This window comes from Cibotium barometz, chromosome 13 (genome assembly GCF_041138505.1).
Source record: "Cibotium barometz isolate CiBa-2024 chromosome 13, ASM4113850v1, whole genome shotgun sequence".
Lineage (NCBI taxonomy): Eukaryota > Viridiplantae > Streptophyta > Polypodiopsida > Cyatheales > Cibotiaceae > Cibotium > Cibotium barometz.
Genome location: NC_141058.1, coordinates 47375532 through 47401003, shown reverse-complemented (window position 1 = coordinate 47401003; position 25472 = coordinate 47375532). Strand labels below are relative to the sequence as shown.

The 25472-nt window shown below is 43.2% G+C and overlaps 1 protein-coding gene across 1 annotated transcript; it reads left to right on the top strand.

Moving 5' to 3' along the window:
• The first annotated feature begins 18821 nt into the window (after window positions 1-18821).
• On the top strand, window positions 18822-19603 carry LOC147632759 (uncharacterized). Its single transcript, XM_086806916.1, has 2 exons — window positions 18822-18883; window positions 18985-19603. The coding sequence occupies exons 1-2, from the start codon at window positions 18857-18859 to the stop codon at window positions 19567-19569; spliced, it is 612 nt and encodes a 203-aa protein (XP_086663042.1). The 5' UTR covers window positions 18822-18856; the 3' UTR covers window positions 19570-19603.
• Window positions 19604-25472: the final 5869 nt, after the last annotated feature.

Genomic DNA, 25472 nt, shown 5'->3' with positions numbered 1-25472 from the left:
GAATCGTCTGGTTGCCCAATCGATATTGCTTTTGGTGGCCATCATCCATTTGCGCCCTAAGTTTACAGTCCCTTCCATTGTACCAGCAGGCATAACCAAAAAGCTTTGAATTATGGTTCCCTTGTCATAAGCAACCGGAGTGTGCAGAATTCCTGAGACAGGGGTTTCCTTCTTGTTGATACCTTGAACTTGGATAGCACTCTTGGATAAAGGCGGTTTTCCAAGTTGACACCACACGCCATATGATAGCAAATTGTGTTGCGCTCCTGTATCCAATAATGCATTATACAGCACCTCTCCGTAAGGACTCTGTAACTCAATTGGGTATCTTAGAGGTGGGTCAGATTCCAGTGAATCCTCGTCTGCCTCCTCGAAAAATGCTTGTGTAATCCCCAAGTTGGCTTCTCGTTGTCGCCTAGCACGCTGTTGACGTTCTTTGGCTTCGACTCTCGCTTGTATCTTTTTAAGCTCAGCTTGTTCTTTAGCTGCCTTCTTTTGATGGATTGCATGTAACTCCTCTTGGCTCAGGGGGTCATAGTACCTTTTGAATTTACTCCCATTAAGGAATCCAATGGTTTCAACTCCGTCGAGAGTCTCCACTCTGATGGTACCTTGCGGGGTAATTTCACATACTCTATACGGTCCCTTACCAGCATATTTGAGCTTCTTCTTTTCGTTACGCACTCCATACATCAGGACTTTATCCCCAACCTTGATGTCCTTGTCCTTTAGATGGCGATCAAACCATTTTTTCCTTCTATCCTTCTCCACAAGGGCATTGTATACAGCTAATTGTCTTTCTTTGTTTAGCCGCTCAAGGATATATAGACGCTCTACTAAGGGATTACCATCCCAACCCTCTTGAGTAGCAACACGAAGACTAGGAATGACAAATTCCCACGGCATGACTGCTTCTTGGCCATATACCATTTTGAATGGTGTGCAATTATTAATAGCCACTTTGTACGCAGTACGATAGGCCCATAAAGCTGTCGTAAGCTTTAGATCCCAATCCGTGCGATGAGCTTCAACTGTCTTTGTCAAAACAGAGATTAAGGTCTTGTTGGTACTCTCGGTTTGGCAATTCGCTTGCGGATAGTAAGGAGTAGATTTATGATGGGATATCATGAAATTTGTTGTGAGCTCCTTAATCACTTCATTTATAAAATGCATACCATTGTCGCTCACAAGTTCAAAAGGACAACCAAAGCGTGTGATTATATTTTCAAAGAGGAACTTGGCTGTTGTCCTTGCATCTGCCTTATGTGTCGCCTTCGCTTCAGCCCATTTGGTCATATAGTCAGTGGCCACAATAATATAGCGAGATTGTGTGTTTCGGGCCGCTGGGCTAATTGGACCTACAAAGTCTAAACCCCACTTTTCAAATGGTTGGCTTACTTTGATTGGATGTAGGGGCATCTGATCTTTCCTCTGGGGTTTCTTGTATCGTTGGCATTCATCGCATCCCTTCACAAAGAGTGATGCATCTTGGAACATAGTGGGCCACCAATACCCTGATTGTAAGATCTTTCACGCAGTTAAGTCTCCTGAGAAGTGACCACCGGCTACGCCCATATGTGCCTCTTGCAAAATGTATAGATACTCATCCTCTCGGGCACAACGCCTAAGAACGTCATCCTTTCCTCTTTTATAAAGAGTCCCTACTATCAGGCAATAGGGTTTGCATTCTTTGATCAGCTTTCGAGCTAGATCTTTACGAAGCTCCTTGGGTGGAAAGCCATTAACCAAAAAGTTAACAATCTTCTCACTCCATTCAGGCATTGTCTCCACCATGAACAGGGAAGTGTCTGGTAAGTCATCATCAACCCCCGTAGGAGCCTCACCATTAGGTATGCGAGACAAATGATCAGCCATAACATGTTTTTTGCCAGGTCTCACAACAACAGTGAAATCAAACTCAAGAAGAATCAATAGCCATCGTGTGATTCTTCCTGTGGAGCATGGTTTGTTTACCAGATACAACAATGCTTGATGATCCACATAGAAAACAAACTTGGTGGGGCAAGGAGGTAATAACGAAATTTCCTTACTGCATATATCATTGCCAACCCTTCTCGCTCCGTAGTGGTGTAGTTCATCTCAGCATCGTTCAACTGGCGACTGGCAAAGCTAATGGGGTAGTCTAGTTTGTGTTCTCCAGATTGAGTTAACACACACCCAATAGCAAAATTTGATGCATCAATATGCACATGGAAGAGTAAATCCCAGTTAGGCATTCTCAAGATTGGAGCACTCGCCAAGGCCTTCTTTAATAGCTCATAGGCATGGTCACATTCTTTGGTCCAAATAAACTCGATGAGAAGCTTATACAATGGTCGAGCTATCTCGGCGAAGAATAGAATAAATCTTCGATAATAACCAACGTGGCCCATAAAGCGTTGGACTCCCTTATAGTTGGTGGGTGGGGGTAATTCCAGAATGACCTTGATTTTACTCTCGTCAGTGGAAATCCCATTTTTGGACACTATATGCCCTAAGATAACTCCGTGTTTAACCCAGAATTGGCATTTGAAAGGATTCAATGAGATGCGATATAATCTACACCTTTCAAATATTTTTCGTAAACACATCAAGTGCTCGTCCCAAGAGGAATGAACACAAAGATCATCTAAGAAAGCTTCACAGAAGTCCCCTAGATATTCCTTAAAGGCCGTGTTTATCAATCGTTGGAATGTTGCAGGTGCATTGGTCAAGCCAAAAGCCATGACGCGAAAGGCAAACACTCCAAACTCCGTGATAAATGCTGTTTTAGCTTGGTCCTCGACTGCAATTGTGATCTGATCGTAACCCGAGTACCCATCTAAAAAGCTATATGCCTCCTTACCTGCCACTCTTTCAAGCACATGTTCAGAATATGGCAAGGGGTAATGATCCCTTCTGGTGGCTGCATTAACCTTTTTGAGATCAACGCACACTCTGAGTTTCCCATTCTTCTTTGGTACGATGACTATCGGAGAAACCCATTCTGAGTGCTCAATTGGGTATATGAATCCACATTTTACAAGCTTTTCAATTTCTTCTTGTACAATCTTTGCGTACTTAGGATTCATTGGGTAGGGACGTTGCTGGACTGGTTTAGCAGTGCTAATCATGGGAATCGTGTGTTGCACCACTGAGGGTGGAACACCCTTCATATCACGATATGTCCAAGCAAATATGTCCTTGAATTCTTTAAGAAGCTTCGTAAGTGCAGCTTCTTCCGCCTTGGTGAGGTCTTGAGCAATAAAAACTGGTTTAGACTCCTCACCCGGATTTGCTAAGTCTATCTCCTTAACTACCGCAGGGCCATCGTAGACACCGCTACTCCCATTGGTAGACGTTCGTTGGGCTTTTGTGTAGACCACTTTACGTTCCCCTGTGGTTGGTGAATGATTTGAAATGCTCGGGTGCGGGGTGTAAGTCTACTGGTTCTAGTTGTGCTAGGCTTTTTTCTTTCAATTCCGCTTCCTTTTGTTGCTGAGCCAACTCTTGGTTTTGCCGCCTTCTTGCAGTACGACTTAGTTTCGGCTTCTCTTCGATTTCTAATTAGGCGACGTCATGAGGTTGCGGAATACACCACATGACACTTTGGAGGTATTGTCCCCAATTATCCGCTATCTTCCGAGACGATGAGCATCAATGGCTCCTACATAACTAAGCCATTCTGTAGTGGATCTTTCCTTGTTTATTGCAGTGCGTACATTAGCTCGATAGCGTTGGCGCTTATGTCTCGTTTTCTTCTTACCAAGTTTTTGATTTTTGTTTCTGTCAGATTCGAACTCACTTGGTCGATTTTCACTTGTGTCCCCCTCACTTTCGGATGAACTACAGGAGGTCACTGTCCTAGGCCTTGAGCACCTTGCTTCCACATTTGGGTGAATATTTGATTCATTCCCCCCATCAGGCTCAGAGTTAGTTTCTTCTTGAGATTCATACTCAGAGTTACATGGGTCAGAGTCTTCGCTACTTTCAGTGTCAGTGGAGTTTGTCGCTTTCTCGCCATCAGGAGTCAAGTGCATAACACCTATCATGTTTATTGGCACTAACGGTGGCATATCTTGCCCCTCTGGTGTTACCTAACTTGTGCCTCTATTTTCCCATGTGTCTATGGTTGCCGCTAGGTGTACCCAATCCATGTTATCCGACTCAGTCATACCCGGTAGAACATCCATATAAGGAGAATCTTTCCCATCATCAATCTCTTTTTTGCATGTATAGCAATACCTTAATGGGGCGGAGTGAATAGTGGTATCCGATCGATTATCAATGATAACCTTGCTTCCTAAAGGATGTGCACGACCATTCTCAAGATCAACTCGAATGACAGAGTCCTGGAATTGTAGGTAGACATGGTTTTTCGACCAGTCATGTACCATTTGTGCTTCCCTCATGAAAGGACGTCCTAAGATCATTTGATATGACATAGGATGCTTGGAGAAATCCATTACAATGAAGGTATGTTTTACCTTGTATCCTAGGACCTTGATCTTAAGGTCCCTTAACATTCCAATAGGTTTAGCAATAGTCCCATTTGCCATTTTAACCACTATGTTTGTGACTTCGAGGTGAGGTCTTCCCATAGATTCCCAACAGTTTTTAGTCACAATGCTCACTCCAGCACCACCATCAAGGATTCCCTTTAGAGTTAATCCCTTGGTAGTAATGGGGAGGGTGGCATTAGATTCGTCACCTTCAAAGTACTGTCCCAACTTGTTCACAGGTATTTCAACGACCGAGTTTTCATCTAGGTTGGGTTGTAGATCCCAATGTTCCTCCTTATCTTGAAGCGTGTCGGGTCTATCCATATTTGCAAATTGTGGTAGCCCCGCCTTTAGTTCTCCATTGAGAAATGCACGAAGAGCTAAGAATAGCTCAGGATCTCCGTATAATTTGGATATGATCGTGGTCCTGATTTCAGAGGACATGAAATCCATTAGCTTGGACACATTCAACGGTACTTTTCGAGACATCGCCCCTTGACTAGGGATTGGTGAAGATGGAATCACTTCCTCTTCGATGGGGTCAGGCATTCCCTCACTAAACATTCTTTCAAGCAAAAAGGGTGTTTGCCCACTTCCTGATGTCTATCCTCACTTTCTTCCCGAATGATACTCGGTATAGCTAACGGTTTATGGTTCTTGTGAGGCTGAACTTGCGTAGGAAACACTGTGTCTGGAATTTTGATTTTTCTCGGGTTTGGCTCCAGTTCTCTTTGTGTTTCTTCCACCAAACCCCTTAAGTGTTGCACTTGTTCAATCTCCTCAACTGGGTTTGGGTAAGTTCCAATCTTTTTCTTGAGGGTTTTTGGCCCACGTGGCTTGTCTTGGGGAGTCTCAGTCAGTTTGGGTGGTCGAGAGGGCATTAACTGACTTGGTTGTGGGGCCGAGGAAGTTTCCTTCTGTTTCCCCTTATTTATGTACTCGCTTGATTCTCCTTCATTGAGCTCCCGAGTGGGTTCCTCCCTTAAGGTAGTGGCTTTGGTCCCCATGGTTTCTATTGAATCGGAATCATCTTCAGGATCATTCATATACACGGGGTCGTCTCCTGTCCCTATGTTAGTCTTTGAACTAGGCTTGGAGCTCGTGGCATTAAGCGATCTCTTCCGCCGTGTTTTCTTTTTCTTTGCCTGAGCGATTGATGCAGTATCCCTCTCTTCAAGAATGTAGTTTTGATTTTGAAGCATTGACCGTGTAACTACATTCGCGGGTACAATGGGTGTGGTTCCTCGTGCTTGGTTGGTGACCTCAACCAAATTCAATGGCGTAATCTTGGGTGCATTAGGATTATGTGGACATTGAGCGATCAAATGATCTATGCCACAACGATTACATGTAAGTACCGGCATTCCCGATGTGCTCCCTTGATTTGGTTGCATTTAAGTAGCGATCTTCTGTAGCCTATTAGGGCACTTCGCTACACGATGTGGTCCACCACACTCGTAGCATTGAAGAGGTGGTCTCCTCGCCAAGGTATTAAGGTTTTGCCCTCTTGTGGCGAGAGCAGCCGCTTGATATACAGGCTTGACTTGCCCGAAATGATCCTCCATGTAGTACTGGGGAATCATTTCAAACGTATCAATCCCGTATGGAGCAGTGGGATCTATCTCCTCTTCATAATCCCCACACGCACTATGTGACTCACAACCCATCTGGTTTATTGGGGTAATCCTTGGATGTGGAGGTTGTGGTCCTAACACTGGCGATGGTAATGGCACCGACTGGACTACATTCGGATTCCTTGGAACTATGTGCTGCGGTTGCTCGACAGGTTGTGCAGGCATTAGCGCGGGTACTTGAGGTGTGTTTGACCAGGCTAGTGGTGCCTGATTTGCCAACATTCGCTTAAGTACTAGGCAATCCTTAGATTGATGGCCGTACTTACCACATGCATTGCAATTCCCATTGAATTTGACTCTGAATGTGGGACATTCACTCGTGCTATGTGGTCCTAAGCACACCGAACACCATTGTTGCTCTCTTCTTGGGTACATATGGCTATTCTGAGGAGCTCGATTACCCCTAAAGTATTCTTGGAGAGCCTTAGTAAGGTCGGTCACACAGACATTTCGGATATCTTGGGCTCCTTGGCAATAGGTTTCACCGTCATTGGCTCGTGCCCAGATACTTAACGGATTTTGTCTCCGAAGACACCTTTTTACCTGCAATCATCAAGTTGTCTTCTAACTGGATTGCATTGGCAGTGACTGCTTCCCACGTTGTAAGACCTCTAATGACTAGGTCATTGTAAATGTCCTCGTGGCGCAATCCTCGGATGAATCTATCAAGCAGTTGGTTATTATTGAAGCGCTCATCGGGAGTGCAGCGAGAATTTAGATGCTTCAATCGACTTATAAAGTCTCTCACTAACTCCCCTTCCTCGCGTTTAGCTTTTTGGAGTTGAGATGCTACTCCCCAAAGCACACCCTCACGTATGTATTCTTTCAAGAACAATCTCTTGAGAGTGGGGTAGTGAGTGCGCTCTTCAATCCTTAAGGTTCGATACCAATCTCCGGCCTTCCCACTCAAGGTTAAGCCTAAAGCTTTACACTTATGCAGCTCGTTGTGCTCTTCCAAGGAATCACACACGTGTTCAAAAACTTCAATGTGCTTCCTAACATCCTCGTTACCACTGAAGTTTTGAGTGAGCTTAGCCACTTGTACTGCCTTGCTTCTAGGTTCTCTCTCAGGCATACCCCGCATGTTTTCCGCAATAAATCATCCGATCGTCTGAGAAAACACTGCGAGATCACCTAGGTGAGCAGGCATAGCTGGTGGAGGCACTTCTGGGATAGCCTGGCTGATAGGAGTTGGCGTTGGTCTGAGTATGTTGGCAAATGACGTAGGATATGATATGTGGCTAGGCCTAGCTCCTCTTGGATAAGGATTGTGATAAGGTGGTCGTGGAGCATACGCCATTGGCATACTAAGAGGCGTAGGAGCTACATGAGCATGAGTAGCGATAGGTACATATGGTTGATAGGCACTGGCACGCACTGTTGTAGGTACTGTTCCACTAGGTAGCGGTGTCGTACTAACTACAGTGGTAACAGGTGCGCTTTCTGTCATGCTCATCATTGGGGTAGGCATTGTGGATTCCTTAATGGAAAGTTGAGCCTAGGTTGGAAAGCTAAAGTTACTACTCGTGGGCTCAACCTGCATTGAGACTCTTGGTGAAACAACATACGAAGGGTCTATGGGACTCACCGAGGGAGTCTCCAATTGTGATAGGGTTGGTTGTTTGGCCTTGCCCGTATCCAAAAATCTCATAGGGCCAGTGGAAACTAGGTTCACTCCCCTATTTTGCCTCTCAATTTGGATAATTCTATGAATAACCTCACATATCATTTGCTGTTGCTCTTCTAGATTAGTGGCGCTAGATGTAGATCGTAGGACTTCTAACCAACCTACATGGTATGTGTAACCCGTGTATAGGTCCGTTAGAGTCTCTGTGTGTAGATCATATTCCCAATTTTCATTGAGAAATATCCCATCTAGACTTGGTGTGCCAAACGGTTCTCTTGAAGTGGACGCAATGTCACTTCTTATGGATTGGCTTCTAGGGACCTCTACTTTAGGAAGAGTATCGGAAGGTGGTAGCTCAGTAGGGCCCTCATTAAACGAAGTGGGTAGAATATCCACATGGACACTCTTTGGGAGGGTAGGGTCTACATAAGATGTGAATGGCGAATCCACTACCCCTCCTTCTTCATTTACTTCGCTTGTCGCATGTTCAGAGCGTGTAGCTCTACTAAAGGCCTCTATTAGATGACTAAACATGCTAGATCCGGGTTGTGGGGCCCACACTGGCATGTTTTGGCTTGTCTCCTCAGGGTTCTTGGTAGGGTGTCCTTCCATGGCTTCTGAGTCAGAAGACGAGTCACTATCCACTATTCGTGGATCTTGGGTTGCACTCCCTTGGGTTCCAGCCGAAGGCCAAGATGCTGACGTGGAGGGATGGTGTGAGCCTGTGTAGACTGAAACGCTTTCTAGTGGCTTAGACTCTAGCACCCGACCAGAACATAGATGCATGTGACGTGGGTACCCTACGGGCATTGGTAACTACCCTTGAAGTCCACACAAGTGGTTTCTTAGGTGTTTCACACCCCGTTTTTACTTGTTTTTGTATTGTTTTTAACACGTTTTTAACTCGTTTTTGACCCCCTTACTTATGGTCGAACGTGGACTAGGGCGTGTGATAGCTCGAAACGAGCGTATCGTTCAAAGGGTCCTAGTGTGCTTTACAGCACCGTGTTCCCCTATCTAGAGCTCCTGTAGTCCTCAAAACAGTCCGTTTCCCTTGGGGGGAAGGGGCGAAAGCCTATTTGCTTGTGGAGGAAAGGGTGAGGACTTTATCCCACATGCTCACTTTACTCCTTGGGGGGTGGGCTACATATAGGGCACAACTTCCCATAAGCTCTCACTTGAAAGAAAGCTATGGAGGCTCACTCTCCTATATATATATATATCAAAAGACCGAGGCCGGGGTTGGGGTCAATTGGGGGTTTTTCTTTTCAAATTTTTTTTCTCCAAATGAAAAATCTTTCCTCTCCACACGTTTGGTTTTTTTCTTTTAAAAAAATTTAATTTTTTATTTTTATTTTTTTAATTTTTTTTTCAAAATTACTTTTTTTTGGGGAGTTTGGGATAAGTTTTTTGGGGTTTCTATCTAGAGTTCAGCCTTGGCCGCGGTGCAGTTTGCACACAGCACAGGTCTAGGGATTCAGAAATCCCCCCTCACACGCAGAAAACCAGATAACAGAATGCACGCCCACACGCGGAGCGAAAAAATAACAAAAGAAACAGAAATGCAGAAGACAAATTGCAGAAACGGATTACAATACACAGAAACACCTCAACAACAAACACACAGACGCTTTCCTACAGTGTAAATTAAACTTCACGCAGCAGCCCGAGCTGCAAACTGGAGCTTGGTGCAGGGCAACTCCCCGGCAGGCGGCGCCAAAAATGTGCGCTTTTGCCGCACAGGTCGTAGCTGGGGACTTGTCGAGCACCGTAATGCGAGCCACGAATGGCTGCAAGCATACAACCAGGGAAGGAAGCTCAAACAGAATGCAAAAGGTGTGTCACTCACCGCTCAACCGCCACCTTGAAGGATTCCCACGTCGCAGTGAAGAAGGAGCCGCCATCGCCACTCTACCACCTCTCCGCCGTCGTGCCGCTACACAGTGCTCGATCGCTCTCTCACTCTCTCTCTCTCTCACATACGCAGGAGAAGGAAACCAAGGAGATAAGACAAGAGCACTCTTGTATTCACAACACATGAGAATGAGGATTTTAGGGTTACATTTGACTCTTATAGGTGACTTGGCCGTTCACACTTGGACGCCCATACATGGCCGACCGACCCTAACCCTTATCCTACTGATATTCAAGGTGCGCCTCTCATCGGCGATCACCCAATCCCTTCATCCTTAACATATGGTGCCGACAAGCCCGGCCCATGACTCATAATAGTTAAACTAATTACATGACGTAAAACATAGTACGTCTCAATGTCCGTCATAGGTTAACAAACTTCTGTGTTCACTGCTTCCACCCAAAATGGATTGGGAAAACCCTTTGCCTTCAACATGCATCGTGCCATCTCCATGAAAGTTCGATTGTGCATTAGGAAATTTTTAGACCCAAAAAGGGCCTCCTAAAGGATTCCTAATTTTAAGGGATTAGAGCTTAAAAAGCTAGGCTTAAGAGAGACAAAGGCTATGATGACCCCTATTTTTTTTGCCTTGCCACATCAGCCATACCCCCCTAGTTTCACTTTTTAAAGGGAATATTCTCATACTCTCTCTCTTACGTTTTGACTTTTCTCATACTTTCTCTCTTACTTTTTTGAATTTTTTTATCTTCACTCTCTACAAATTGAATCTTTCTTGTCCAGTTTGAAATATCCTTTCTCATTAACTCCCACCATATCTCCCTTCCACATCAGCAAAACATTCTCGTATTTAGGTGGGCCCCAAAAAGTGAAAATTTTTTATTTTTTATTTTTTTTACATTTTGAGGTGGAAAAAACACCACCCAACCAATATGTATGATGAAAATAAAATTTTTCCTCAAAAAAGCTTGTAATTCAAGGGTCACGTCAGAAGCCTGTCAGGAGCCAGTACATCCATAACTAACTGTCAGGTCCCCACAACCCCATAAACATAACTAACTGTCAGGAACCACTACATCCATGAGATCCCAAAATTGTGGGGAACCCAAAAATTATTATTTTTTAATTTTTCTCATAAATGTAATTTATTGATGAAAAACTCCATGTTAGTATATTTGTATATCAAAAATATCATTTTCTCTCTCTCTCTCTCTCTCTCTCTCTCTCTCTCTCTCCCTATGAGGATCTCTCTGCTTTAGCTTCTTCCTCTGCTTAGCTATGGATCCTTTGCAAGCTGTGTGTGTAGCCCCTTGTGAAGCTAGAAAACGGAAGGTTGATTTACACATTCGTATTCCTGAAGAGTATGGCAGCTCTAAAAAATCCCATCCTACTGATGCACAATCTGTCCAAGCTCGTAGGATAGCTAAGGAGAAAAATGTAGATCTTTGGGTTGATAGGCATCTCTATCCAGTTGACCCTCCATTAAGAGCAAACCCTCCTTTCCGCAATTTATCATCTTTTATGCAATTTGTTGGTGAAGGAGAGCTTGGCTTGTTAGGATACTGTAGAAGATTGATTACAAGTGGAGCTTGGCAAACCCATATTCTCCAATCTCAATTACAAGCATCACAATTCAGCCAATGTCAAGAAGGACTTAAAACATCATCAGATAAAGTGAAAGAGATCCTCGCAGAGAATGTGGAGAAGGATGCAAAGATTCAAAGGCTAGAGGAACTTATAAACATCATCAGATAAAGTGAAAGAGATCCTCGCAGAGAATGTGGAGAAGGATGCAAAGATTCAAAGGCTAGAGGAACTTATCAAACGACTCAAAGCAACGCCAAATGGTGCTCGTGAATGCAAAAAGACATTGGCTGGTAGAGAGTCTCTTGCGTTTAAAGGCGGAGCACAGAAGAAAAGGATTTGTACAACAAAGTAAGTAACATAAACTTTCATTATGCACTCAGTGATTTAAACAAAATAGTCATGATTTGTGTTTTGCCAGGAATTTTCTACAAGAGGTGTGTGGTTCTAATGAAGAGGGATGGAAGGATTTGGTCAAAGCCATTCTGAATACCAAGGATATTCTCTCAATTATTACTGACCCTCTTCATCCTAAAATACGCCAAGCTGTTGTCAGCAATGTAGTGAGTGAGATTACCACCTCCATCGATTCTTCATTAATTCAACATGCTTGTGATGCGGCTGGAATCAGCATGAGAGGGTACCAAGCAATCCGTCAGGTTGTAAAAGATGCATTTCTAAGACAAGGAATCACTGGCACTTTATTTCCTACACTCAAGATGATTCACAATGTCAAGCGTATCAATAATGATGATGCGCAGCGAGCTATAGGACAGTTTTATCACGTTGAGGACACACTAACATTAGACACAGGGTCGAGCAGAAAGAAAATCAAGACAACAAGTATAGAATTTCACTATGATGTTTACAATAACATCTTTGTTCATATTGAGAGACTACAACAAGCTATGGTGAAGTTCTATAGCAGAAGGTGAGAACTTGCAATTGCTACTATTCATGTTTTTCAGTAGAAAATGAAGACGATTATTTTGTTTTGAATATTGTAAGTTACCATTTATTTGCAGTTTTGGGGAGCACACTTTCATTTGTGCTCAAGCTAGTGAGTGCCAAATTGTGAAAGGTCAGAAGCTGGAATGTATGAACATTATGCTCACTTTCATTTGTGCTCAAGCTAGATGAGTGCCAAATTGTGAAAGGTCAGAAGCTGGAATGTATGAACATTATGCTCATGAATGAAGCCATGATCTGTGAATGGGAAAAGACCACCAAACCAAGTTTTAGTGTGCAATCTGAGAAAGAGGTCTGGTGGCTTGGTGCATTCGAGGTACCGAAGGAGACACATGAGGTATTGACATAGATGTTTGAAAGGATTCCCCAGATAATAGATGTAATCAAAAAGCAAATTGATGGTCAACTTTTAGATGTAGAAAACATAGGAAAGTTCAAGGTGGATTGGCATCTTCTTGGGGGAGATTTGAAGACAATTAAATGCATGATGGGTTGTGCTCAAGGTGCGACATCAAGATGGCCTTGTCCATACTGCAAAGCTCGGATTGATATTCCTAGGTAGAAAAAGACAAATGGAAAAGGTATACAGAAGGTTGGTTCTGTTGGGAAGGATGCCTCGAAAGGTCCCAACAAGAAAGGGAAGAAGCGACAAGAAGATGCAGTAGATCCAACCGAGTCAACTGATGAATGAAGATGAGGAACAACCAAATGCAAGATGGGTGGAAGGTGTCATGTCTCGTGATATGCTAGGAGAACCAAACAGGAATTCAAATAGGAGCCCCATCATTAATTTTCCACTAAAGAATATTAACTTTTGCTGCACACTTCATGCATTCATGAGAATCTTTGATCGATTGCTTAAGTGCCATATCGATTATGCATTCACAGTGCCGGTTACCAAGGCGTTCTTTAGCTTATCAAAAGCACTCTGGCACTTGGCAGACCATTGAAACGGGGTATTCTAGTTAGTGGGGAAGCTATGAGAGCATACTTTGGTATAAAAATTCTATACTAGCCAGTCAATCCCAAGAATCCCCTGACTTCTTTCACTGTTTTTGGTTCAGGCCAATCTATGACTGCTTGGACTTTTGCCGAATCTGGAGAAATTCCATCTTTGGATACCAGAAAGCCCAAGTATTCAACATGATCAACAGAGAAAGTGCATTTGCTCTTTTTTGCAAAGAGTTGGTGCTTCCTTAGAATCTCAAGAACTTTTCTCACATGAGCTTCATGGTCAACTGCATTCTTTGAGTAAATCAGAATATCATCAAAGAAAACAAGAACAAAATCATCCAAGTATTCTCTGAGAAATTTAAGGAGGAGAGAGAATGCTTGGTGATATTCCTCCGTAGTTCGGCTTTCCTGGGTTAGCTCTAGGAACTCATTCATCTTTGTTTCCAAGAAGCCTGGAGGACAAAATCTCTTTCTGAGGTATGCTTTGAGATCATCCCATGTCTAGGTGTTCCAATCCAAGCGGTTTGTCTCGTAGTGGTTCCTCCGGAACTTATTCCTTTAAACTCAATATCTGGTGCTCATAATCACTTAGACAACTGGAATTTTGGCAAAACATTCTTTATTTACATAAGGTTTATAATATATACATAGAGAAACATGGCTCTAAAATTTAATGCCTCAATTGCATATGCATGAAGTGGCGATACTACGATGTGGACATGCCGATACATGGGTGCCCTCATTGCCATTGGTGCTACAATCCTACTCCTCGTCACATAAAATGGCTGAGAAGCCTAAAAATATGACAAGTGACCATAAAATCTCGAGGTGTGGGGTGATAAAGTATAACACCACGAACCACCCCTAGTCTCATCAAAACCATAGCTAAAGAGACGTTCTGTCTCAGCCTCTGTCTGATTGCAATAGGCATGGATAGTATACTTTGCCTCATAGATCTCCGCAAGAAGCATGGCATCCTTGATGGTTTCGGGTCTTTGAATCTACAACAACCTTGATGTTGTTTTGTAGCCCTTTGATAAACTTCCTCAATTTATACTCCTCACTCAAGCCTTCCACATGAAGGGAAAACTTCATAAACTTGTGCACATAGTCCTTGACATTGCCCATTTGAGTGAGGTCACCATCCTTGATCTATTGAGGGCTGAAACAAAGGTTCTCCTCATCTCATTCTTGAAATCTTCTCAAGTAGTGATCAAATGGCCATGAGCATTCAAGTGCCGCCACCATGCATGAGCACAACCTTCTAGATGCAAAGTAGTAAACAAAACCTTGGCCCTATCACTATTACGAGGACTAAGCTCAAAGTAAAGCTCCATCTTGTCAATCCATTATTCAAACTCCTCATTGGTTGAGCCTTCACCCTTGAACTTAGTAAAATTCAACTTGCCCTTCACTCCCTTAAACTCATCTTCATAACCACCTTGATGATGAACATGTGGTCTATGCTCCATTGGTCTAACATGATATCCCCCAAACTCATTGAAGTGGTGAGGTCTACCATGATGATGATCCATCTCATCAAAGTGATGACTATTGTGTGAAGGATGATGACTATTCACGTGTGAAGGATGATGACTATTCATCTCATCAAAGTGATGACTATTCATGTGTGAAGGATGATGACCCATCTCATCGAAGTGTTGTCCACTCGTGTGGATGATTCCAATTTCCATTCACCCTTGATTCTTCCAAAACTATGCCTTTGCTTTTGTCCACATTTCTCCCTTGCATTGATGAAACCCCATTAGGCATATACCGGGCATATTTGTTCCACCTTTATGCATCAATGATGGAGGCATCTTACAAGAATAGACCCATGATTCCCATCAACATGGTGCATACTAGCGTGAGGAGTATGTGATGCATTTGTATGTGAAGGTCCCATAAAGATCCATAAGCTTGTGGCCTCATTGGTGGAAAAGTGTTTGGTGGGATAGGTCCACCATAAGCTTCTTTGCCTTTATCCGCATCTTGGGTCAAGCTTGAGATCCCATTATGCAACTCCTTGCTCATAGAGTCAAACTTGTCCACCATGAACTGAAATCTTTGGTCCATCCTTTCAATCATAGTTTGCATGAGATTAATCATGTTATTCATGTTCATGTTCCCGCCTTCTTTAGCTATTTGTGGAACATTTGCCTCTTGGCGTAACCCTTCAATGACATTTCCACTAATTTCATCTTGCATAGTTGCTTGAGCATCCTGTCCAATTACTATCCACACTTCCCCTTTGCATTGGTAATGTCTCGAACCCATTCAAAGGCATGCACCACATCAATTTGTATCTTGGGCATAAAAAAAATTGACACCACCTCCTTTGTATTTACAACAAAATCTCAATATAAACTCAATTGAAATTCAATTGCAACACTATATTCATTGCTTGCCAAATCTTTGCCCATCAAAATGCATCCGCTCGTTAAGAGCACTCGGAAGTCAATGTAGAGCGTTGAAGCTTGACGATCTCCTGGCCAAGCTCAACCAACCCCCTTACTCAAGTTTGAAATCTGAGAGCAAAGGCTTGGGCCAAGTCTTAGTACCTAATCCTCTTCCTTACCACTTTACCACGGCACTCACGGGCGGCAAGGAAGATTTAAGAAAACTCTCCTTTTGGCCTCTCTGCCCATATGCTAAGGTACTCCTCTACCACAAACTAGATTCTACAATGGAAATAGCTTGCAATAGAAGAGTAGAAGTACTACAAATGGCACTTATAGATGTATGCCGATTTCCATCAATACAAGATTTTAATGGTGATGATGAGGATTTCAAGGGTGAGCTTCAAAAGGATGTCTTCCCATGTACTACATCAATCACTTGCCTTTCACCATGAGCTCAAAGAAACACATAAAAGGCATCTCAAAGAAGCATAATCCCAACATCATGCATCCAAATAGCTCAATGTACTCCTCTATCACCATTTATGCATCAATCAAGCCAATATAGAAATATAATTGCCATTTGAATCAGATCAATTTTACTCATGTATCTTGATCAAGAGATTGAAATTGCATTCAATGGAGCTTAAATGGTGAAAAGTAAAGCTTATATTGAAAGATAATGCTCTCTTTTTTTTCCCCTTTCCTTTCTTAATGGAAAAATGCATAAATTTTTAGCCCAAAGAAGACCAATAGCTCACCATTGTTCCTATCTTTGTAAGATTTAAAGGCATCAAAAAGAAAGAAGCCATTCAATTGAAAGCATCCATAGGAAACCTTTTGTGAAGCAATGGGACCATTGGAAACCTTGTGTGACCTTGTGTGAAGTAATGGAAATGGTTTACCATGAAAACACAGCTTCAATGGTGCTGTAAGAAAAAACGCGCAGTCGTCACCACTGCTAATATGCACTATAGTTCGCCTCTGCCTCTCCAAATGATCAAATCTTTGCTTGCTTAAGATTCTCCAAGCTTAACCAAGCGTCTTGTGACCTTGAAGTTCCACAATGAAGTGAAAATAGGCAAAATGACGACCAGTGCATCTCTGTCCATCAATCGACCTTCACGACCCTCAAAGGCGGCTTGAAGTAGATCTATGTGAAGCTCTTGATGTGCCTATGCAAAATCCTAAGTCAATGCTAGTGATAAGCTATAGATTGAAGCCCTATTTCCTCAAGATTAAGCAAGAAGAAGAGGAAGATTAAAAACGTTTTTAGATTAGCAGTTTTCCCCAAATTTGATCGCATGATTTAAAATTAGGAGCGAATCCCTCAAAATCTGGTCCTCTGTCATCCCATGGCCCCAAAATTTAGGAAAGGTGAATTCAAAAGATCAATTCCACTCAAACAAGAACAATTCCACACAACAAGATCATCATGTCCCCATCTCTTGATCAAGAAAATCGAGAAATCTAAGAATTCCTCAAATTTTCTTGAAACTAAGGTGGAAATGGATCAAAGACATAGCTCCGATACCAATGAAGGAAAGTAGCATCTAGATTAGCCTTGATTTAGCCTAATTATCCTTGGATTAGCCTAGATTAAGATGATTAGCCTAGGTTTAGAGAGAGAAAAAAGAGAGTAAATGACTTGTATTATGATGGTTATCAAAAGGTACCCAAAATATGGCATATGTGACCTATACACATGACCCCCCTTTCAGACTATCATAAGTGTTGTCCATGGGCATGGTCAATTGGCCTTGGGCCCATTATTCATATGAGGCCATTCCACTTTGTTACAAAAATGATCAACACCACAAGGGAAGAAGGATAACGTGTCAAGATCTTATTGAAGGTGAGGCATAAAAAGGCGTACAGATTTGGGTGCCACTCTACTCAACCAAAGTTTACATTAGTTGCCTAAGAAAAAACAATTCCCATTGTGCTTCCTCTTAAGCACGTTACTTGCAGTTCTTTTGCTATTGTGGTGTCAACACGGACCTGTACACGAACCCTCAAATGGACTGTTAGACATTGTGAAATGTTAAGGCCCTAGGACCTAATAACTAAAACCAAAGAAGTACGAGATGTGAGTTCCTTGAAGAGGAAAGAAGCAACTCATTTAATAACTTTATTCCCTAAAGCCTAGCCCAAGAAAGTAGGAGGGGAAGGGGTGTCTGTGTATGTGTGTGAGGGGGGGGGGGACTCAAATGGTGCTTAATCGCCTCCCCAGAGTAAACTGCTTATTCACTTCTAGAGCCCACGTGTAGAGAGAGATTCAAAGGTCCTAGGCCAACCCATAACCTTAATTGAATTTTCCTTTATCTATGCTTTTATTTATGGATGAAATGCAGTAAGAATACTCTCCTTTAGTTAAAGATTATACGGACACAAACTTGAATTGTCATCGGCCGACAGTTAGCCCCGCCAATTCAGAAGAGCTTTTATTTTAGACCCTTTTTAATGATACTGATGTTAAAAAATTAAGTAGGAACCCTTAGGCTAAGGGTCCTCGATAAATGTGGAGCCCACCCCCCCCTCTCTCTCTCTCTTAGACCCACAACCCATCTCTCTCTCCTTTCTCTTTGATGAATGACAAGACTCTTTCTCTTGTCTCTTGTGCATTACGCCATCACCTCGCCATTGCCAGTTCCTCCTCCTCTTGCCTTTGCTCTAGAGCTTTATCATGGACCTGCGTACAAAGCTTAGCTTTATCTAGATTTACAATGCGTGCCTGCGCGTGTGTGTGTGTGAGAGAGAGAGAGAGAGAGAGAGAGAGAGAGAGAGAGAGGAATGTGGTGATGTACATGTGAGAAAAGAAGAAGAGCGATGACAGAAAGAAAGTGACTAGAGTTTTTTTGTTCAACAAATTTTGCCGATAGATTTTTTTTTTAAAACGCATGTGCCCAATCCCTGCAGAGCAGCTACTCGATGTCTCCCTCTTTCTCGCACACAAAAGACTTGCAATTGTTTTGTGTGAGAAAGAGAGAGATGCATCGAGCGGAGACGTGAATAGGCGGCATGGCGGCCACGTGTATATTGTGCAAGAGTTCCTCAAAGAGAAAGAACTCAAGCCATTTAGGTGTGAAAAACACACAAGTTTTTTAAAACTCATCGAGGCCCAGGCGCATGTGTGAAAAACAAACAAGGTCATTTCCTATTTAAGGCGAGTGCGTAAGCGAGAAGCTGAGGGTCAGGCTTCTTGTAGACGGAATTTGGGGATGTGAATGGCGTAGTGTTCACCTCAGAGCCGCTGGCCGCTGCTTTTAAGGCCGCGCCGCCCCGCCCCTCCCGACACACACACACACAAGCGCGCAGGCACAATCGCAGCCAACATGAAGAGCCGCCCTACTTACGCCCAGGTAAGATTCTCCTCAATTGGCTTCTTGCAGGTGCATGTTAGCTGGTACTTATGAGGCAACTATTATATGGTATTGATGCATGTTAGGATGTTTTAATGCAGATGTGCGCGGAGGCCATCTCGTCCCTGGCAAGGCGCGGAGGATCAAGCTCACAGGCCATCGCCAAGTTTTTGGAGAGCAAATATCATGACGCCGCCCTGCCGCCCACCCACCGCTTCCGCCGCCTCCTCTCCCTTCGCCTCAAGCACCTGGTAAATCACAGCCTGCTGCTGAAGAACAAGGCCTCTTACAAGCTCACACGGCCTGCCCGCCGCCGCTTCTTGCTTCCATCATCCAAGTCAAGGCAGCAGCAGACAGCCTCTACGAAGTCCATGTCGGGGGCTCCTACTCCTCCTCCTCCTCTCCCTCTTCCCCTTCTGCATGACATGAGCCATGATGATGCAAACACGGCCAGTGCAACCGATTCCGCGAGTACTGAAGCCGGCCAATTTGATGCAGTGCAGCTGGGCATGGATCAATCTGGCGCGCCCAATATGACTACCGAAATATTAAGCACCTCCTCCTCATCCAGCTCCGTCTCACCGCGCAAACGGCGCCGCGCACTCCTCAAGCAGCTCCTCGTCAGCTTGCGATCTGTGGATGTTGCGATCTGTGGATGTTTCAGTTATGACGTCCAGCCCGGCTAATTCTGTCATGCACAGGAAAAGACTCCGCCGCTACGGAGCCTCGTTGCTACGCCGCATCTAATTATCATGAATATTGCTCTACCTATTAACGTCTCTGTTGTAATATGTTCACCTCTGGTTTTCTCAAGAGCAAGCTAATTATTTCACAGCATTACCCCCTTTTCTCTCTCTCTCTCTCGCTCTCGGTATGTGAGTATCCATGAACTAGGCATGGACTCAATTGAGACGTCAACTATTCTACATTCGGTGCATTCTTAACTTTTTTGAAAATTGGTGTTATCAATGTCTTGCCAATTGCCTCTGATTGTATCTCCACTAATTGTTGTAATTAATCTTTTGACTAAATGTTGTTTTCCTTAAGATCAAGCTAATTATTTTAGAGCACACCCTCTCTCTCTCTCTCTCTCTCGACAGACTAACTTTAATATGCGAGTATCTATGAAGGCATGGCCTCTTGCGTGATGGGCAACAATTGAGAAGTCAACCCTGCAGCCAGTCTTGCCAATTAGCCATGTGCAGCCAGTCTTCGTGTGCTATAAGGCAATACGTTTAGATAACAACATGCTAGAAGATGATCATGCTAGAAGATGTTCCTCAAAAGAAAGATCGATCTCAGAATTGACATTCCCAGAAGCCTTGTTTAAAACATTATAGCAGACATCTATAAGACAGGATGAAAACCTTCAAAACCAGACATCCTTAATGCCTCTAAAAGTGAGGAGTGAAATTCCTTGTGTTGAATGTAATCAATACGACCATCCCAATCCTCATTGTGCATACAAGGCACCTATTCTTCTATACTGCATATATTGTAAAACCTTTGACCATGATAGTAAAAAGTGTCCCGCTTCATCCACAATGGACTCAAAACCTCCATCTCCCGTGCATCAAACTGAAACAGTCCAAAGGGTAAAAACTGCTCATTCAAGAAGTAGTTAATCGGACACTTCAGCGTTTCTATTGTCATGGACCTCACAAGGTGGCAGACTGCACAGTTTGGAATACTTCCATGCCCATAGTCTCTGACACCTTGCGACCAATGTGTGAACGATGTGGCATTGATCACATGTTCCAAGATTTCCCAAGACGAGTTGCTTCAATGCAACTTGTCTCACAAAATACAACTCTTAACATCTTAAGTGTATAAAACGGGAATTTGTCCACAATGCCATTGAATGTGCTTACACGTTTACAAGCCAAGGCACGACAAATAGTCAAAAAGAATATAAAAGACAATCCTCAACATGGGTAGAAGAACATGTTTTAAAATATAATCTAAAAGAGAAAACAAAACCTTCTAAACCCAAGAAAAACAAGGGACTACAAAAAACTGTTGAAACCAAGGTCGAATTAAAAGACAGGGAAAAGGAGCCTGTAGAGGACATAAACCCAAAAGGGGACATAAACACAAAAGAGCCAAAAGTTATACATGATGCAGAAGTATCCACCTCAAAGACCACAACACAAACCACAACACCCATATGTGCGACATAGGATAGAAAAACCCAAAAGAAAATTCGATCTCGTCGCATTGGTAACATAATGAAAAACTGACAGACCAAAGAAAGTCAAAGAATGAAACAAGTGCTAGTACATCACTAAGTGAGGATGAAACAAGTTCTTACTCTTCTCTCAATGTACTACAGAGACCAATCAAGAAACTAGACCCACCCAACCACCCCAAATGGATAATGATGATCACATGACATATGCGAAATGCAAAAAGCAAGCTCAGGAGAGCATGCTTAGCTTGGTTGAATGTCTTACAGGGTCTTACAGGGTCACCAGTTGTGATTGAACCTCATAATGCCAAACCTAAAATAGCAACCAAGATACAAAGCCTAGAGGAGTACCGCTTTCCCTTTCAAAAGAGGAAGACATAATCTTTACAGAAGAGTCATTTGAGACAGACTATACGAACTATAGGCTTGAGAAAGCACGTGAAGAATTCGATAATTCCCTTACAAGATTAAAACAGTCTCTCAAAACCTCATTCACAGGAATGCTCTTCTCTCATGATAAAGCCAGCACCACATCAACACTTGCATCTTTAATGGCTCAACCTAAGTTATACAAGGACATAATGAACTACATAAAATAGGAATGTCAAGATTCGCAAGTTTCCAAACAGCCCTCATTACGAATTGTCAGAGGGACAACTGTGCCATTGTATGCTAGGTACTCTTGAAAAAGCTGAGACCTAAACAGAGGATGAAAGTGAATGGGAATATGAAACAGACATAGGATCTGAAGTTGAAATAATAACCAAAACACCCATGGTTCCTTTGGAAGATTCTATCATGGTATGGTTGGATTTCCCTACAGGCAATGATGTTCAACGCAAAGGCGCATTAATTAGCCCTCGAGCAAGTCATAACATCATGACAATAGATACTTGGGTTTCATTGGGACAACCTAGAACAAGGCCTCTTACAAGCTCACACGGCCTGCCCGCCGCGCCGCTTCTTGCTTCCATCATCCAAGTCAAGGCAGCAGTGCAGCCTCTATGTCGTCCATGTTGGGGGCTCCTGCTCCTCCTCTCCCTCTTCCCCATGATAATGCAAACACGGACAGTGTAACCGATTCTGCAAGTACTGAAGCTGGCCAATTTAATGCAGTGCAGCTGGGCATGGATCAATCTGCGCATAATTATGGCGCGCCTAACATGCATATCATGACTACCGCAATATTAAGCACCTCCTCCTCATTGAGCTCTGTCTCACCGTGCAAACGGCACCGCGCACTCCTCAAGCAGCTCCTCGTCAACTTTCCCTACCCTGCTTTAGTAGAGCCCACCAACACTCATCCATCTCAATATCTCTTTCTAACCACTTATCTTTATCAGAATCCATTTTCTGATTGAGAAGACCAAGCAACCTATTTTCAGCTTGAAATTTCCTCAAGGAGTAGTCTTCTTTTAGACTCAATGTTGTGAACCCAAGATTTTGACCCATTTCAGAGCAAGTGATTCGGTGTCATGTATAGGAGTACCATCCTCATCCAGAATGTTACCCCCCATCACTCTATCAACTTTATTCTTGGAGAGTTTGAAAAACCTATTGTCAGGTTTTTTATTATTATTGAATAGACTCTTTCTAGTCCAATACTCATGTTCTCTAAAGTATTTGTCTTCCTCAGCTTTGATGTTAGCCTGACACTTAAGGTACAACTCAGTGTCACCAGAGTCCAGCCCTACAGTCGGTCTCTTCAACAGCAGAACCTTTGATGTGATCGTGAAGCCATACTAATTATTGAAACGATAATACAGTCAATTTATAGTGCATTAAACCACACTTTCTTAAGCCCACTAACCAATATTTAATAGAGTTCTCCCTTGTTAAGAAGGGAAAAAAATTCAATTCTATCTCAAGCAAGGAGCTTTGGGACAAGAGTAAGCTAAATGTAGACTTGAGTAAAGAAACAATAGAACACTCATAAAAAATAAGAGCCACCTATGGTCCTCCAAGTCTCAGATTCACCAACAACTAGATTGGAAAAACATCACCATAAACTTCATGAAAAGGACATTAAATTGCCTTATTTTTGGGTGAAGCTCTAGTGAAGGAGCACAGAGACTAGAAACCTCAAGGCTCACTTCTTCAGGAAGTGGTCAAACCATGTTGGATTCCACAATGTTTCAAACATTTGGTGTCAATCATGAGCTTGGTTTATCCCAAACTAGCTATAGTCAATAAGCAGCCCAATAACCACATTTATGATGATTGGGATGGTGCTAGAGTTGCTGCACAGTGAATTATGCTCCATAGCCACACTGATATCTCACTTTGGATCAAGGACTAGTCTTGGATTAATGGTGTCAAATTAAAGGAAGGAAAAACTAGGGACATTTATGCACTAATGAGAAAAGGGGATGCTAATGTCATGTACTTGTAACAAAATATGGAATGTAAAGTGGAGTGCTTCTAGCTGGAAAAAGAGATGGCACTTGATATGGAACTGTCAGGTTCCTAAGAAATTTCAGGTCTTTTGGGCACTTCCCATTGGGTATAAGCTGCATAAAAGAAACATGGCTAGCGGCATTTGCCCTAGATGCAGGTCTTCTATGGAAAGTGGCAAGCATGTGTTTTGGGACTGCCCTACCTTAAGGAGCACCTGGTACAAAATGACTAGGTGGATACAAAAGGGTTTGAATATGCAAATTTTTTGGGAGGACTGGCTACTTGGGAAGTGGGTAATCAGTGAGATGAGCTCAATGGATTGGTTTTTAACATTGTCAGAACTTGCACTTTATGGGAAATCTAGACTAGCGAAATGAAATTGTTTTTTTGAAGTCTACATGTACTGGATTCCAAGATACCGAGTTGATGTATAAATGTATATGCATGTGTTGGTCTATATGTAATGTAAATAAAATTAGGTCTTTGAGATTTAGGTGAGCTACAGGCTTCCTTTCCTGTGACCCGCTCAAGCACATGTTTTGTGAAGGGCAATGGATAGTGATCTCCTATCGTGGTGGCATTGACCTTTTTGAGGTCCATGCATACTCTCACTTTTTTGTTCTTCTTGGAAACTATCTCATGATGGGTGAGACCCATTCGGTGTGCTCTATCTCATGGATTCATGCTCTATCTCATAGATGAATCCGGCATCTATGGAGTCGATTGATTTCTTCCTAGACCATCTACTTGGGGTTCATAGGGCATGCTCGTGGCGGCTTCTCTAGACTTGCTCCTTCTACCATGGGGATGGTGTGTTTAGGGTAGCATGTTGATGCGTGGAATGCTCTCCCGTGTGCGTGGGATCCTCTTCGTCTCTCAAATCTGAATTTCTTCACACGATCAATGCGGAGGTTTTCCCCATTTTTCCAAGCATTGTTTGTTAACAATGCTCACTCTTGTCTCACCATATAGAATGGTGGTGACTTGAAGTTCATCAGAGTTAAGAGTAGTGCTATGTTGAGTTCATCTCCTTCAAGATACCCCCCTAACTTGTTCACCCGGACTATAGGAACGCTAGTGATTCCTCATCGGTCTCGTTGGAACTTTCTAATTCCACCTGTTCTTTCATTCCTGATCCAACCCTTCCTTCCATCCAATCCTTCCATAGACTCAGGATACCTTGAAGTTGAAAAGATGCAGGGGGGAAGAGAGCTTGAGCTCTTGCAAGCACACACACACACTCACAAAACCCTAATAGAGAACACACAAGGTGAGAGGCTGAAAATCTTCTTCTTCTCTACTCAACACTCAACACACCATATACAAGAATAAGAGTACACTTAATATGAAAGGTACTCAACCAATACATACACGGGTTCTCTATAGTGTGAACCCGACTAAAATGAGCTGGCGCTATAACTATGCCAGTCTCTAGAGTGGCTGTCACACAGCCTGTCATCCCACTGGCCGCATATCACCCAAGATCTCACCAACCATGCCAGTGGTGTAAGTGCGGGGCCTATCCCCCAGGCGGGTCATCAGTGTCCACCGCCTCACTAGAGCTCGATATCTCAACACTCCCCCTCGAGCTCAACTCCATCTCATGTACACCAAGCGAAGCCTTGAATCTGCGGAGCTTCTCTGTACCCAATGCTTTGGTGAAGATGTCAACTACCTGATCCTCTGTGCTGACATAAACAAGGTCAAGATCTCCTGCCAAGACCTTCTCTCTGACGAAGTGGTAGTGGACCTCTATGTGCTTCGTACGAGCATGAAAGACTGGGTTCCTGGCCAACTGTATACTGCTAATGTTGTCACAGAAAATGACAACTTGTCTATCCACTGATAGACCCAAATCTGCAAGTAGCTTTCTCAACCAAGCTACCTCACATGCTGCCATAGCAGCTCCTCTGTACTCGGCCTCTGTACTCGATAGAGCAACCGTAGGCTGCTTCTTGCTGCTCCAAGTCACAGCAGCACTCCCCAAAGAAAACATGAACCCAC